General features: G+C 38.2%; 1 protein-coding gene across 5 annotated transcripts in view; it reads left to right on the top strand.

The window, feature by feature from the left end:
* The window catches only part of INTS14 (integrator complex subunit 14), a 43492-nt gene that overhangs the window by 22223 nt on the left and 4060 nt on the right, over positions 1-17209 (top strand). For all 5 annotated transcript variants that reach the window (XM_071214248.1, XM_004453140.5, XM_071214249.1 and 2 more), the window contains 3 exons: positions 7576-7720; positions 9063-9196; positions 15868-15986. In XM_071214248.1, coding sequence (XP_071070349.1) covers positions 7576-7720; positions 9063-9196; positions 15868-15986 — 398 coding nt within the window. The remainder of the gene's footprint in view (positions 1-7575; positions 7721-9062; positions 9197-15867; positions 15987-17209) is intronic.

Genomic DNA, 17209 nt, shown 5'->3' with positions numbered 1-17209 from the left:
AGTTGCTATCAAACCAAATATAATTGTTATATATTTAGGATGTTAAATCTTAACCCCACGATAACCACAGGTAAAATAGATGAAAAAGACACTCATGTTACAAAACAAAAATAAAACAATATATATAAAAGTAGTCATTAGTGGAAGAATTGGGAAACAAGAAGGGTATAAGACTTATAAAAAAAATAAATAGCAAAATGGCAAATAGAAAAAGTCATGCATTATCAATAGTGACTTTAAATGCACAGGGATTAAACTTCCCAGTCAGATGGAAGAGATTGGCAGAATGGATACAAAAGCATGAACCAACTATATGCTGTCATCAAAAGACTCACCTTAAACTCAAAGACATAAGTAGGGTGAAAGTAAAAAGATGGAAAAACTATGTAATATGCAAGTCAGTAGCCAAAAGAGAGCTGGGGTAGCTATACTAATATCAACTAAAACATACTTTAAGTCAAAAACAGTAACAAGGAACAACGACAGTCATTATATACTGAAAAGGGGGTCAATTCAATAAGAAGATGTAACTATTACAAATATATAGATACACCTGACAGCAGAGCCCCAAAATATATGAAGCAAATAATTATAGATTTGAAGGAAAAAATTAATGGTCTACACTAATAGTAGGAGACTTTAAGACACCATTCACAATAATGAATAGAGCTTCTAGACAGAAAATCAATAAGGAAATAGAAGACTTAACACTCTAAACCAATTAGACCTGACAGATATATATAGAACACTTCACCCAACAACAGCAGAATAAACATTCTTCTTCTCAAGTGCACATGGATCATTTTCCAGGTTAGACTATATCTTAGGTCACAAAACAAGTCCCAATAAATTTAAAAATATTGAAATTATACATTGTATCCTTCTCTGACAACAATGGATTGAAGCTAGAAATGAATAACAAAAGGAGAAAGGGAACATTTACAAATATGTGGAAATTAAACAGTGTACTCTTTAACAACCAGTGAGTTAAAGAGGAAATCATAAGGGAAATATATAGCTCTAAATGATTACATTAAAAGAGAAGAAAAGAAAGATTCAGATCAGAGACCTGACCTCAAAACTGGAAGAACTAGAAAAAGAAGAGCAAACTAAATCCAAAACCAGCAGAAGGAGGGAAATAAAAATTAGAGATAAATGAAATAAAGAATTTAAAAAGAAAAAGGTCTCAACAAAACCAAAAGTTGATATTTTGAAAAGATCAATAAATTTAACCTTTGGCTAGACTGATGAATAAAAAAGAAGACACAAATAATAAAATAAGGGAAAAGGGGGACAATACTACTGACCCCACTGGAATAAAAAGGACTGTAAAGTATGAATAACTGTTCTTCAACAAATTAGATAACTTAGATGAAATGGACAAATTTCCAGATACACACAAGCTACATACACTGACTCAAGAAAAAATAAAAGATCTTAATAAACCAAAAACTAGTAAACAAAATCATTACTCAAAAGCCTCCCAATAAAGAAAAGCCCAGGATCAGAGGGCTTCACAGGTAAATTTGACCAATCTTTCAAGAAGAATTAACACCAGTCCTGCTCAGACTCTTCCAAAACATTGAAAAGAGGGAATACTCCCAAATTCATTCTTGAGGCCAACATCACCTTTACACCAAAGCCAGATAAAGATACACAAAAAAAGAAATAATAGGCCAATATATCTTTTGAATATAGATACAAAAATCCTCAGTGAAATATTAGCAAACTGAATCTAACAGCACATCAGAAGGATTATATATCATGATCGAGGTTTTACCCCAATTCTGCAAGAGTATTTCAACATAATAAAGTCCATTAATATAATATACTCATTAACAGAATGAAGGAACAAAACCCACATGATCATCTGAATTGATGCAGAAAATGCATTTTGACAAAATACAGCACACTTTCTTTAAAAAAAGCACCTAGAATACTAGGAATAGAAGGAATCTTCCTCAACATGATAAAGGGCATATGAAAAACCCACATCTAAAATCCTGCTTAATGGTGAAAGACTGAAAGTTTATCCTCTAAGATCAGGAACACCACATCATTGTCCACTCTCACCACTGTTATTCAGCATTGTACTGGAAGTTCTAGAAAGAGCAGTTAAGCAAGAAAAAGAAATAAAAGTAACCTGATTGGAAAGGAAAAAGTAAAACTTTCTCTATTTGCAGATGACATGATCCTATATACAGAAAATCCTGAAAAACCCACAAAAAAGCTCTTAGCACTAATAAATTAATTTGGCAAAGTGGCAGGGTACAAGATCAATACCCCAAACTCAGTAGTGTTCAGAAGAAATCAAGAAAAAAAAATCCATGTACAATAGCAACTAAAATAATCAAATATCTAGGAATCTAAGCAAGAATGTAAAGGAGTTGTACACAGAAAACTATAAAACATTGCTAAAGGAAATCAAAGAATAAATGGAAGGACATTGTGTTTATGGATTAGAAGACTCAATCTCTTGAGATATCAATTCTACCCCAAGTTATGTACAGATTCATTGCAATCCCAGTCAAAATTTGAACAACTTTATTTGCAAAACTCATCAAATTTACATGGAAGGGTAAGGGGACCCAAATACTAAAGCCATCTTGAAAGAAATGAATTTGGAGGAGTCATACTTCCCAATCTTAAAATGTATTACAAAGCATGAGTAATCAAAACAGCATGGTACTGGCACAAGTTCATACATATAGACCAATGAAATTTAATTGAGAGCTCAGAAATCAACCTCATTTATGGTAAACTGATTTTTGACAGTGAGGTAAAGACCACTCAATTGGGAAAGCATAGTCTTCAACAAATGGTGCTAGGAAAACTGGATCTCCATATGCAAAAGAATGAAAGTGGACTCCTACCTCATACCCTATCCAAAAATCAAATCAAAGTGAATCAAAGGCCTAAATATAAGTGCCAGAACTATGAAACTCCTGGAAGAATATGTAGGGAAGCATTTTCAGAACTTATGTTAGGCAAAGGTTTCTTAAACTTTACACCCAAAGCACAAACAGCAAAAGAAAAAATAAATGGGACCTCAGCAAAATCAAAAACTTTTGCACATCAGAGGACTTTATCATGAAAGTAAAATGACATCCAACACAATGGAGAAAGTATTTGGAAACCATATATCCTATACCTGTTGGGTTTTTTTAAATAAAATTTTATTCTTTATATCATTCTTACATGAACATACATAAACAATAGGTGTATAGTTGATAAATGTTTAATATCCAGGATATATAAATCTTGCAACTTAACAGAAAAACAAACAATCCAACTAAAAAAATGGGTAAAAGACTTTTTGAATAGACATTTTCCAAAGAAGATCTACAAATGGCCAAAAAGCACATTAAAAGATGCTCAGTACCACCAGCCATCAGGGAAATGAACATAAAAACCACAAGATAGGGGAGCAGATGTAGCTCTGTGGTTTGAGTGCCTGCCTCCCTTGTACAAGGTCCTGGGTTCAATTCCCAATACCTCCTAAAAAAAAAGAAAAAAAACACAAAATACCATTTCATACCCAGTAGAACAGCTGCTTTAAAAAAAAAAAAATTACAAGTATTGGAGAACATTTGAAGAAATAGAAACACTCATTCACTACTGTAAAATGGTGCAGCCACTGTGGAGGACAGTTTAGTGGCTCCTCAGAAAGCTGAGTATAAACTTATACCATATGACCTGGCAATCCCACTTTGATATATATGCCCAAAAAAATTGTAAGTAGGGACTCAAAAACAGTATTTGAACACCAATGTTCATAATGGCATTATTTACAATTATTAAAAAATTATCAAAACAACCCAAGTGTCCATCAATCGATGAATGGATAAACATAATGTGGTATATAAACCCAATGGAATATTATTGAGCCATAAAAAGAAATGACGTTCTGATACCTGGATTAACCTGGTTGAGTGAAATAAACTGGACACATTGGACAGATATTGTTTGATTTCACTGATAAGAAATAATTAGAACATACAAACTCATAGAGACATAATCTAGGATATAAGTTACCAGGGGATGGTGTGGGGATAGGGAATAAGAAGTTAAGGCTTTAAGTATATAGAGTTTCTATTTGGAATGATGAAAATGTCTTGGTAATGGTTGGTGGTGATGGTAGCACAACATTGTGACCGTAATTAACAGCACTGAAATATATTATCTGAATGTGGTTAAAAGAGGAAATGTTAAATTCTGTATATGGTAATAGAATCAAAATTTTTTTTCAAATCCTTGTAATTGCGCAACACAGGCAATCAACCCTAAGTTAAACCATAGACTATATTTAATAGTATAGTTATAGAAATGTGCTTTTATCAACTGTAACAAATATTCCATAGCAATGCTATGTTTTAATAAATAGGGTGGTATATGGGAATCCTGTATTTTATGCCTAATTGTTTTGTAAACCCCATAGACACACAATAAAGCAGATGTTGTCCAATATACCAGAAAAGTACTTCTGCTGCTTTACACTGTAGAAAGCATTTTGACACATTTTTTTGTCTGTTGTTAATTTATGGTGAAAGCCCTCTTTAGAGGTGAAAATGCTTAATCCTCCATCCAGAACTCTGCCTTTCCTAGTATATGCATGCTGATCAAGCCAAAGTAGTTATCAGAAGGGTTAACCCAGCTTCATAAAGGCATGGACCACATTTTTTTTTTTTTTGTCTACCCATATCTAGCACATATTAGATGCTCAGTAACTATTGCTGAATGAATGGATGAATCTGGGCCCTTGTAAGCCCTATTACTGAAGAATATAACTCTCTAGAAACTAAATTCCTGTGCCCCAAATTCAGCATCTCTGAACAATGCCAGCCTCTAGCTCTTTAAAATTCCCTATTTTCTGTTTTAGGTTGACCATTCACTTTATATCCACCAGCTTTCTCCAAGAAGTATAGGTGGCCGTTAGGTTTCCACTTCCTGAGTTAAAATTTGCATTCCAGTTATATACCCAGGTTATCTCACTTGGAGTGATGGATGTTCTGCAACTTCTCAGCCACACACTCACAGACGGAATCTTGATAGGCTCTTACAGATGACTTATTGCATCTTATAACTTAACTTATTGCTGTCACAGAATGTATTAGTCAGCCAAAGGGGTGCTGATGGGAAATACCAGAAATCTGGTGGATTTTATAAAGGGTATTTATTTGGGGTAGAAGCTTACAGTCACAAGACTATAAAGAGTAAATTACTTTCTCAGCAAAGTCTGCTGCTGTGTGTTAGAGCAAGATGGCTGCCGGTCTCAGCAAGGGTTCAGTGTTCCTCTTCAGGCGCCATGGTCCTATCTTCTGGTCTCAGCTGTAGGCTGGTATAAGGCTCATCTCTCTGCCCAGAGCTTGTTTCTCTCTGGGCTCAGTTGCTTTGTTCTCTCCACTAGGTCTGCTATAGACTATCAGACTTTCTCTCTTCCCAGGGCCTCTGCCATGTCTATGGAGCTGTCTCTTTTCTTCTGTGTTCTTCTCCTGTATATTTACTTCTTGGGGCTCCAGCATCAAAACTCCAAACTCTCTCCTCTGCCATATCATTTTCTTTGTGAGTCCCAACCCACCAAGGGGACGGGGAACCCATATCCTACTGACATGGCCAAATCAAAACCCCATCCTTAATTTAATCAAGTAAAAATGAAACCTCTGAACCTAATACAATCTAATATGCCTAGTGGAACAGACCAGTTTATGAACATAATCCAATATCTATTTTGGGGGAAGCGGAAGCGGATGTGGCTCAACTGATAGAGTGTCTGCCTACCGTATGGAGGGTCCAGGTTTCGATACCCAGGGCCTCCTGACTGGTGTGGTGAGCTGGCCCTTGTGCAGAGCTGCCACATGCAAGGAGTGCTGTGCCACGCAGGATCGCCCCCATGTAGGGGTGCCCCACGTGCAAGGAATGTGCCCTGCAAGGAGAGCTGCCCTGCATGAAAAAATAGCAGCCCGTCTGGGAGTGGTGCCTCCCACACAGAGAGATGACACAACAAAAACAGATGCAGTGGAAAGTGGACCTGGCCCAGTGGTTAGGGCGTCTGTTACTACATGGGAGGTCCACTGTTCAAACCCCGGGCCTCCTTGACCCGTGTGGAGCTGGCCCATGTGCAGTGCTGATGCACGCAAGGAGTGCTGTGCCACGCAGGGGCGTCCCCCACATAGGGGAGCCCCACGCGCAAGGAGTGCGCTCCATAAGGAGAGCCACCCAGCGCGAAAGAAAGTGCAGCCTGCCTAAGAATGGTGCCACCCACACGGAGAGCTGATACAACAAGATGATGCAACAGAAAGAAACACAGATTCCTGTGCCGCTAACAACAACAGAAGTGGACAAAGAAGAACACGCAGCCAATGGATACAGAGACCAGACAACTGGGGTGGGGGGAAAGGGGAGAGAAATAAATAAATAAATCTGTTAAAAAAAAAAAAAAAAAAAAGCAGTTTTCCAGTGCCACCTGACAATGCAAGCAGACACAGAATAACACACAGCAAATGGACACAAAAAGCAGACAACAGGGAGGAAGAGGAGAGAAATAAATAAAATAAATCTTTAAAAATATGTATGTATCTAGTTTAGGAATTCATAAATAATATCAAACTGCTGCACAGAACAACTAAGTTTCTCTTATTTCTGTGGTCCTGGGGAAACTTCATGCCCATATAAATTGCCAACAAAGAAATTATGCAGAATGAAAAATTTATCTAGGAGAACAGTGGAAAGAAAAGTATGGGAAGGTAGAATGGGGCCCTGTCGTAAGAGCTATTGAATGCCCATCTGTCAACAGTATATGAGAGAACCTGGAATTAAAATGTCCAGTCACTCATCCACATGCAGCCTGAAAGCTGTCAGTTTGAGAACACTTTTGATGTCTCAAAACCTCAGGTAGTGTCTAGCTGAGCATCCTAGTAAAAACTGGAAACTGATTTGGGGGGGGGGGGGCGTATACCCACCCCCCGCCCCAGTTGTCTGTTCTCTGTGTCCATTTGCTGTGTGTTCTTCTTTTTGTCCGCTTCTGTTGTCAGCGGCACGGGAATCTGTGTTTCTTTTTGTTGAGTCAACTCTCCATGTATACAGTGCCATTCCTGGGCAGGCTGCACTTCTTTTCGCGCTGGGAGGCTCTCCTTATGGGGCGCATTCCTTGCGCATGGGACTCCCCTACGCGGGGGACACCCCTGCATGGCACGGCACTCCTTGCACATATTAGCACTGCACATGGGCCAGTTCCACACGGGTCAAGGAGACCCAGGGTTTGAACCATGGACCTCCCATGTGGTAGACAGACGCCCTAACCACTGGGCCAAGTCAGCTTCCCTACACTAATTACTTTCTGCCTCTATAGATTTGCCTGTTCTACCATTCATATAAATAGAATCATATAATATATGAAAACTGATTTTTATGTGGACATTGGAAAACTAAATATGAATTTTTCTTACTGTAATATTCCCTTACAGCTGTATACGTTTTCCTTCCAAGGCTAGAAAAGCCAACAGTGTAATTACTAATAGCTCTTTGGGGTTTCTGTAGCTAATCTCAGTGTGACCTGTTTTTCTCTTCTTTTCACAGAAGGTGATGAGGTGGGTACTGGCATCACTGATGACAATGAAGATGAAAATTCAGCCAATCAGATTGCAGGGAAAATACCCAACTTTTGTGTCCTGCTCCATGGCAGCCTAAAAGTGGAAGGAATGGTGGCAATTGTTCAATTAGGGTAGGAAGCTTTGTTTACATTTAGTTGTATGAAAGGAAAATCTGTTCACAAAGGGAAATGTTTCCCACACTTTTCTGAAAGAGATAGGAAGGTCTTTGTCACCCTTTTCCTCTCTTGTCACACCCTTCTCACTTGTCATCACCTTCTTAACTGCTGTTTAAATCATCCCCAAGAATAAGTATGGAGCGAACCTTCTCCTTGTCACAAGTCAGCAATTCTCTTTATTGCTTTTAATAATATCTATTCTCATTTTTCCTCTTATTTATGCTCTCTAGGATGCCTGGTTTCTGCTCATAGCAATGCTACTAACTTGCTGTATGATCTTAGTCCAAACTCACAGATCCCTTGTCTATAAAATGAGGGGGTAGAACTAAATGATGAAGATGCTAATAACATTGATTGCATGTTTTACCATATGCCAGATTTTCCTCATGCACTTTACATAACAATAACTCATTTAATCTCTCACAACAACACTGTGCAAGAGATGTCTATATTAGCCCCATTTTAAAGATGGAGAAACTGAGTCTTAGAGAGGTCAGGTGACTTGCCTGGGATTGCACAGCTAGTAAATGAGAGCCAGGATTCCTACCCATGCATTCTGACTCCAGAGTTCCTGCTTATAACCATTCTGCTTTATTCTTTCCCTATAAGGAATGCCCTTCTAGCTTTTACATTCTCTGCCATCTAAATTCATAAACCTTTTTGCTTCTTATTCTGTAATACCTATTTTTAGAAAAGAGAAGGGGATTAATCATTTTTCGGGCATCACCTAGAGTTGACGAATGTACAAGACCAAGAAGGTAGGGAAAGTCAGAGGAAACATAGGCTCTGTTTCTGCTTGAGTTTAAATTAGCTGGTCTGAAAAGAAGAATGCAATTCTTCTTTATCTGCAGTATTTCTTAGCACCTGAGCTACTGGTTCTGAGAATCATCTGGAGCCCTTTGAGACTCTGGGGACATTGTACCCTATGTTGGAAGGGCTTCTCTGTGCTGTTATAGATGACTCAGAGAGGCAGCTGGAATGACCTGTAGGCTGTAGCCTTAATCTTCCTCACCAGACCTACAGCTACTTGCTGCCTTTGTAATTTTTTTTCCTAAGACTGCATTTGATGTCCACATAGACATAATGTCACTTGAATAATAAGTGTCCCAGAGGAATGGTACTGTTAGAGGACAGCCGTATGTGTTTTCAGGTTTAAGATTTGGCTTTGGTAAAAGTAATATGCCCGATTTCAAAGCTGAAGCCCATGTCTCTGAAGAGAAAAACACAGACTAGACTTATTTAACTTGACAGTCCCAAGCTTGATGTTTTTATGATCTTCCATCTTCTCTCCATTTAGTCCTGAATGGCATGGCATGCTCTACTCCCAAGCTGACAGCAAGAAGAAATCAAACCTCATGATGTCTCTCTTTGAGCCTGGCCCAGAACCTCTCCCGTGGCTAGGAAAAATGGCACAGTTGGGTCCTATTTCAGGTATAACTCAAATCAGATTTGATTTATCTTGACTTTGTTTTCTCTCTGCTGCTCTGAACCTCTCTGACTGTGCAGGAGGAGAGCTGTGTGATCGATCCCCTTACCAGTGTTCTGTGGTCCCTGGACATGTACATAGTGAACCACAGAGAAGCTCATGTTTGACCTCTTATACTGCTCAGAGGAACCCAACATTTAGGTTGCTTTAAGTAAATATAAACGCTCTAACTGCTTAAAGAGAAAAGTAACTCCATAAAATTTCTTTTCCTTAGTCTATTATTTTCTTTTTTCCTTTTTTTTTTTTTTTTAGATTTATTTATTTATCCCCCACTCCCCTTGCCACTTGCTCTTGCTGTGTGCTCTCTTTGTCCATTTGCTGCGCATTCTTTTGTGTCTGCTTGTCTTCTCTTCAGGAGGCACCCAGGAGCCAGTCCTGGGATCTACCAACGTGGGAGAGAGGCACTTAATCGCTTGAGCCACCTCAGCTCCTGGTTTTGTTGTGTCTCTCATTGTCTTTCCTCTGTGTCTCTTTTTTGTTGCATCATCTTGTTGTGTCAGCTCTCCACACAGGCCAGCTCTCCGTCACCAGGAGACCCCAGGAACTGAACCTGGGACTTCCCATATGGTAGATGGGATCCCAATCGCTTGAGCCACATCCGTTTCCAGTGTACTATTTTCAACTCTGTGAATACTGCAGTCATGCCTAGGTAATTTAATCCCCCTTCCTTCTTGAAACTATTTTCTCTTAGCTCTCCTGACATTGCTTTTTCCTGGTTCTCATGGTACTTACTTATGAGTTTTCTTTGGCAACTTTTCTTCATCTGGCCTCACAATTCCCAATCTATTATTTTTTGCCATCTTTTTTTGTATTATTACTGTCTCTAACAGTTATTTTATTAGCTGTAATGCTTCAGACTCCCAAAATCTTCAACTCCAATCTGTCTGATCTCTCCCTGGAGTGCTTATATTATATTCCCAGATGCCACTTGGACCTTGTCACAGACTCAAGCTCAGCATATCCGTTACATAGCCATTGTCTTGCATCCCTTCTCCCTTAAACTATTCCTTTTTCTGATTTTCCTATACCGCTTTTTAAACTTTTTTTTAATACTTTGAAACTTACAGGACAATTATAAAAACAATACAAACCCCATCCAGAACACTTATGTATACCCATACCTGCCAGATACCCAGATCTACCAATTTTTACTTTTTGCCATAATTGCTATGTCAGTCTATCTTTTCTGTCCATTTGTCGATTTATCTGCCTACCTATTTATCAGTCCATTTTCTGAACACCTGATTGTAGGTTGTGTATATATCATGCTCCTTGAACACTTAATATTGCCATATACATATCCTAGGAGCAAGGATATTTATTTGTGCTAATCACCTTAAGTGCAGTTATCAAGTTCAAACATTGATATAAAGCTAATATTCTACATCTAATTTTTTCATATATCCCATCAATAATGTCCCTTTGAACTTTTTTTCCTCCCTTGCTAGATCCCACCCAGGATCACATATTGCATTTAATTGTCATTGGCTTTAGTCGTTCTTTTGGTTTCTGTTTGTTTGAAGTTTTTTCTTTTAATTTGTGAACATATACACAATATAAACTATCCCGACTCATCCACTCTCCAGCTATACCATTCAGTGGAATTAATTACGTTGACAATATTGTGGTCCCCTCTCTACCTTTCATTACCAAAACTTTCCCCTCTCCCCAAACAGAACTCTCTACCCATTATGCTTTAACTCCCTGTTCCCCCTGCTCCCCACCTCTGGCAACCTATCTGTATGCGCTTGCATATTCTCCAGTATTTTCTCTGTAGAGGCCATGTTAAATTTAACATCCTAAATTTAGTACTATCTTGTTTGCTTTGATACTAACTTAACTTCAACAGTATATACAATCTGTACCCCTCCATCATCCCACCATTATGGAGTTCTTGCCACAAATTACATGTTTATGCATTATGAGTCCCCAAGCCTTTATTGATCATTGTATTTTATGCATTTGTCTTTTAGATCCTATAGAAAGTAAAAAGTGAAGTTATAAACCAAAACTACAGTAGTACTGACATTTATATTTACCTGTGTCATTACCTTGAGATATTTTATGTCTTCATGCAGCTTTAATGTCTTGTCTATTTAGTCCTTTCCTTTAAATCTGCAGAACCCTCTTTAGCTTCTCTTCTAGGATCCATCTAGTGGTGACAAAATCCCTCAGTTTTTTTTTTTTTAATCCCGGCCCCCTTGTGGCTTTTTGCGTGTTTTCTGCTCTCTGTGTCCATTCGCTGTGTGTTTGTCTATATTTATTTATTTTTATTTTCCCTCCCCCCTTGCAACTTGCTTGCTGTCTGCTCTGTGTCCATTTGCTGTGCACTCCTCTGTGTTCTTGCTTAATTCCCTCTTTTCAGTTACATCACCTTGCTGAGTCAGCTCTCTGTGGTGTCTGCGGGCTGGTCGGCTCTCTACAGCGCTTGTGGGCTGGGTGGCACCCAGCAGCGTCTGCAGGCCAGGTGGCTCTCCGTGGTGCTTGTGGGCCGGGCAGTGCTCTGCAGCATGAGGATGAGCCTGCCTTCACAAGGAGGCCCCAGGATATGAACCCAGGGTCTCCCATATGGTAGTCAGGAGCCCAACTGATTGAGCCACTGTTGCTTCCCTCCCTTAGCTTTTATTTATCTCAGAGTGTCTTAATCCCTTCCTCATTTTTGAAAGACAGTTTTGTTGGATATAGAATTCTTATAGGCAGTTTTTTTCTTTCAGCACTTTAAATATGTCGTTTTGCTGTCTTCATACCATCATGATTTCTGATGAGAAAGTAGTACTTAATTTTATCAAGGCTCCCTTGTATGTGACACATTACTTCTCTCTTGCAGCTTTGAGAATTCTTTATCTTTGGCATTTGACATTCTGGTTATAATATGCCACAGCATGGATCTATTTGGGTTTATATATTTTGGAGTTTGTTGAGCATCTTGGATGTGTATATTCATGTCTTTTGTTAAATTTGGGAAGATTTCAACCATTATTTCTCTGAATATTCTCTCTGCCCCTTACTTTTCCTTTTCAGACTCCCACAGTGTGTATAGTCATACTCTTGATGGTGTCCCACAGGTTCCTCAAGGCTCTGTTAACTTTTCTTCATTTTTTCTTCTTTTTTGCTCCTCAGACAGGGTGATTTCAGGTGTCTTATCTTCAGGTTCACTGATTGTTTCTTCTGCCAGCTCCAATCTATTGAGCCCCCCTAGGGAATTTTTATTTCTTTTACAATTCTGTTTGATTCCTTTGCATAATTTCCATCTTTATTGATATTCTCTTTGTGTTCATCTATCGTATTCCTGATTTCCTTTAGTTCTTTGTTCATATTCTCCTTTAGCTCTTTGAGCATATTTAGGGTAATCTTTTAAAAACCTTTGTCTGGTATGTCCCACATTTGGTCCTCCTCATTTATGGTTTCTAATGCTTTAATCCTCTCCTTTGCCTGGGCCAATCATTTCCTGTTTCTTTATATGTTTTATAACCTTTTGTTGAAATCTGGACATTTTAATACTTTAGTGTGTTAATGCTCGAATTCAGACTCTGAACTATCTGTTCCTTAAGTTTGTATCCAGCTAGTTCTACAACAGAGCTTTCCTTGAATGCCAAGAACATTAAAAAAATTAAGAAAAAAACCAACCTATCCCAGTCTTTGCAGATTGACCTATGCAAGTTATCTCCTTCAGGGCTTAGCCATACTATGAGTATAGAGAATAGCTCCAGGTTAAAGCAAAAGTGCCTCCCTGATCCTTTCTGAGCATGTGTCTTGTCTTGGGCATGTACGTGTGGTCCTAGGAATTCCCCCATTTACTCAGATATGAATATCTCCTCTTCCTTCCTGGGCACTACATTACATGGGCAATCCCTTTTTAAAGATGACTACTTAGCTCTCTTACCACTACAACACCACCATCCCCCAACAAGCACATTTTCCCTTCCTCTATCCTCCCAGTATGGTATTACATTCTTTTTGGTTAAATCAGTATTCAGTCCTTGTTAGATGATGTAAATGTTATTTATAGGTAAGCCGTGAGGCATGTTATATTTCCTTTCTTAAGCAAATTCCTTATGCAACTGTGTTTCTCCTATAGCTATTACTTTTTCTCTTTGCTGATTTTCTGTGTACCTATCACTAAATCCTACCTATTCAGAAACCTTAATACAGTCAAGACACATTCATCAGTCATTCTGCCAGTTTCCTTTTTTCTCAAACTTGCCGCCATCCTCCTGTTTTATGATGACCTAATTGTTTTCCAGGCGTTTTGCATAGCTGTCATCCTGAGCCTTCCCTTCACATCTCTCCTATGGCTCTCCTGTTTCATGGCTCCTCATGAGAAAGGGATACATGGGAAGTAAATATTTTGAGATCTTACATAGTTGGAAATGTCTTTTGGTTGGATATAGAATTCTAGGTCAGAAGTCATTTTCTCTCAATGTTTGGAAACTTTGCTTTCTTGCCTTTTCTGGTTTTCCAGTGTTGCTCCTGAGAGTCCGCTGCCATGAAGACTCCCAGGCCTTTGACTCTGACCTTTAAGGATCTACTCTTCCTCTACTCTTTAAGGATCTTCTTTGTGTCCCTGGTGTTCTGAATTTCCAGAGGGATGTACCTAGTCATTGGTCTCTTCATTCATTGTAGAGGCCCTCTCTATCTGGTATCTCATGTACTTAGTCCTGGGAATGTGATTATTTCTCTGATTTTCTCCATTTTCTTCTCTCTGTAGTCTCTCTTCTCCCTTTCTGAGACCCCTGTTTGCATATGCATGTGTACTTTATATTTTCCTACCCATTTTTCTTTTTCTTCTGCCTTTTGTAAGGTACTTCCAACTTTATCTTGTAACTGTTTAATTTTTGCTATCATATTTCTTATACCTGAGTCTCCTATTGTTTCTCATAGATGCATTGTTTCCTATCTACCAAGTCAGTTACCACAATTATATTATCCAAACAATTACAGACAGTACAAGATAGGCTAGGCTTAGGTGTTGGAATATTTGATACTGATATGACTGCTGATGGATAAAAGGAAAAATCACTATCTGCCAGAAAAACTGGAAACTTCCTGCATGGAAGAAGTAGGACAAGACTTGGACCTGGCATATAGTTAAATTTGGGTAGGTGAGGAATGGCGGTGTTGAGTGGTGGAAAAAGTGTTAGCTTTGGAATCAGGCAGACCCAGAAACTAAACTCACTTGAGTCATTTACTGTGAAATCTTGTGTTAAGTCCAACTTCTCCTAGCCTGTTTCTTCATCTTTAATGGAACTAATAATATCTACTTTCTGGTGTTATGATAGAGGAAAAATTGTATACTTAAAGTTATCTGCCACAGAGTTAGAATTTTATTATTATTCTTTAAGTTCCTTGAGGTTAGGAAATATGCCTTATCTCTAGCCACAGTTCCTAGCACAGTGCTTGTTACATAGTAGGGTCTTACCATAGATATTGATGAATGAATGAGTGAATAAATAAATAAGGAAGGGAAAGTATTCCAGGCAGAAGTAATAGAAATAAAGGCAGGGAATTTGGAAATGAGCTTGTGGAGAGGACCATGAGGATCTTGGCTAGACTAAAAAGATTTATATATTGAAAGATATTGATGATTGGAAATATGTCTGGTGAGTTGGGCCAATACTTTTTTGAGGGGGTAGGGAGGTGATGGGAGTAGTGTGGGGTCAATATAAGGCATTTCAGTTCATGTTCAGATCAGGCTTAGAGAATTCATGGTCTGATTCCAGTTTTCACCATGAAAATTTGGGCAAGAGAGTTGAGTTCCATGAGCCTCTGGGAAAATGATCAAGCTCTGCCAACCTCAGAATGTGGTAACAATAAGGAGAAAGTGAGCCATTAGATGTCAGCATGCTTTGTAAGCTTGCGGAAGAGTTTTCTTGGCTCTAGAAGCAGGTACAAAGACAGAAAGAAACCCTGTTCATCCACATGACTGTAAAAAAAAAAAACGTGGCTTTTAATCTTTGGAAGCAAGAAATTAATAAGCCATTGGGTAGAGAATGTTTCATCAATAAAAGTATTTCTTTTCTTGCTTTTTTCCTCCATTTTGCTATATATAATTTTCCTTTTTGATTTCCTTAATGGCTAAGCCTCTGCTATCCGGGCTATTTCAATTTAAGTAAAATAAAATTTAAGACTCATTTCTTCAGGCATACTGGCCACATGTCAGGTGCTCAGTAGCCACATGGGCTAGTGGCTATCATATTGGCCAACATAGATAAAGAACATTTCCATCGTTACAGAAAGTTCTGTTGGATGGTTTTGGGCTAAAGCATAGAATTGCAGGGTGTGTGTATATACCCATACACATACATACATATATACTACTAAAGTATTATATTTGTTAGCTTTATCCTCTCTGACTTTAATTTATAAAAGAGATAAGTGAACCTTGTTTCTTTAAAAACATTAAGCCATTTTTCACTTACACAGGCCTCATGATGGTTTGCTCTCCTACATCTATTGCAAACAGGTTCCCCGACCTGACTGAATTAATGGATTTTCTTAATTAGGGAAGTAACAGCATGTAACAGATTGAGTGCTTCAAAAAGCTTCTAGCTTAATTGGAAATGTAACCGATTGTGTCCTGCTAAATATCATTTCAAGAATGTCTTTCTCTTTTAAGATGCTAAAGAGAACCCTTATGGTGAGGATGACAATAAGAGTCCATTCCCGCTGCAGCCCAAAAACAAACGCAGCTATGCCCAGAATGTGACTGTCTGGATCAAACCCAGTGGCCTGCAGGTATCATTTCCACTCACATTCACACTGCTTTCCATGGGGGATCGGGGCCGGGGGGGAAGGGGTGAAGACAGGAGAAGAGATTCTTTCTGACAAACAGACATTTGATTTTCCATTCCTCTGATACATAGTAATTCATTTACTTCAATATTTTGACATAGCCTGCAGTAAAACACGTATATAGCAAAATCATTTTTTTACAAAATTTCGAGCAATAAGAACCATCTAGAGGAAGAGGTTCTTTGCCAAGAACCAAAGATAAAATGATAATTGTATTTGAACAATTTGGCTCTGAACTGCCTGCTACCAAGGTTAAAAAGTAAACTTATATAAAGTTATATAGTTTTTCTTGCCTGATAATGAAAAGAAGTATTTCAGTCCTTTTGGAAAGAGACATTTTCCTAACATTGAATTTTCTTTCTTTTGAGGTAAAATTCATATAACATACAAGTAACCATTTTAAAGTGTACAAGTCAGTGGCATTTAGTGCATTCACAGTGTTGTGCAACCACCTTTCTCTAGATTCAAAATTTTTTCACTGCTCCAGAATACCCCATACCCCCTAAGCCTATTCCTGCCTCCCCCCACTGCCTGGCACCCACTAAGCTACCTTCTCTCTATGAATTTGCCTATCGCACAACATCTGCACAATTTTACATTCCCACTAGCAATGTTCCTTTTTTTCCACATCTTCATCAATGCTTATTATTTTCCTTTTTTTTTTTTTAATAATAGTCTAGTGGATATGAAGTGGCAGCTCATTGTAGTTTTGATTTGCGTTTCCTTAATGAGCAGTGATACTGAACATCTTTTTATGTGCTTATTTGCCATTTGTATATCTTTGGAGAAATGTCTGTGCAAGACCTATGCCCATTTTTGAGATTGTGTTGTCTTTTTGTTGTTGTTTTTTTTTTCTTTTTCTTTTTATGAGGTACCAGGGATTAAACCCGGGACCTTGTACATACAAAGCAGGTGCGCAACCACTGAGCTGCATCTGCTCCCTTGAATTATTTGTATGTTCTGGATATTAAGTCCTGATCAGATATATAATTTGAAAATATTTTTTCCCATTTTATTGGTTGTCTTTTCATTTTCTTGATAATGCCCTTTGATGCACAAGTTTTTAATTTTGATAAAACCAGAGTTTTTATTATTTCTAAATTATAGTTTATGCTTTTGATGTCAAATCTAAGACTTCATTGCCAAATCTGAGGACATGAAGATTT

Source organism: Dasypus novemcinctus, chromosome 3 (assembly GCF_030445035.2).
Source record: "Dasypus novemcinctus isolate mDasNov1 chromosome 3, mDasNov1.1.hap2, whole genome shotgun sequence".
Taxonomy (NCBI): domain Eukaryota; kingdom Metazoa; phylum Chordata; class Mammalia; order Cingulata; family Dasypodidae; genus Dasypus; species Dasypus novemcinctus.
This window is presented reverse-complemented; position numbering and strand designations above follow the sequence as displayed.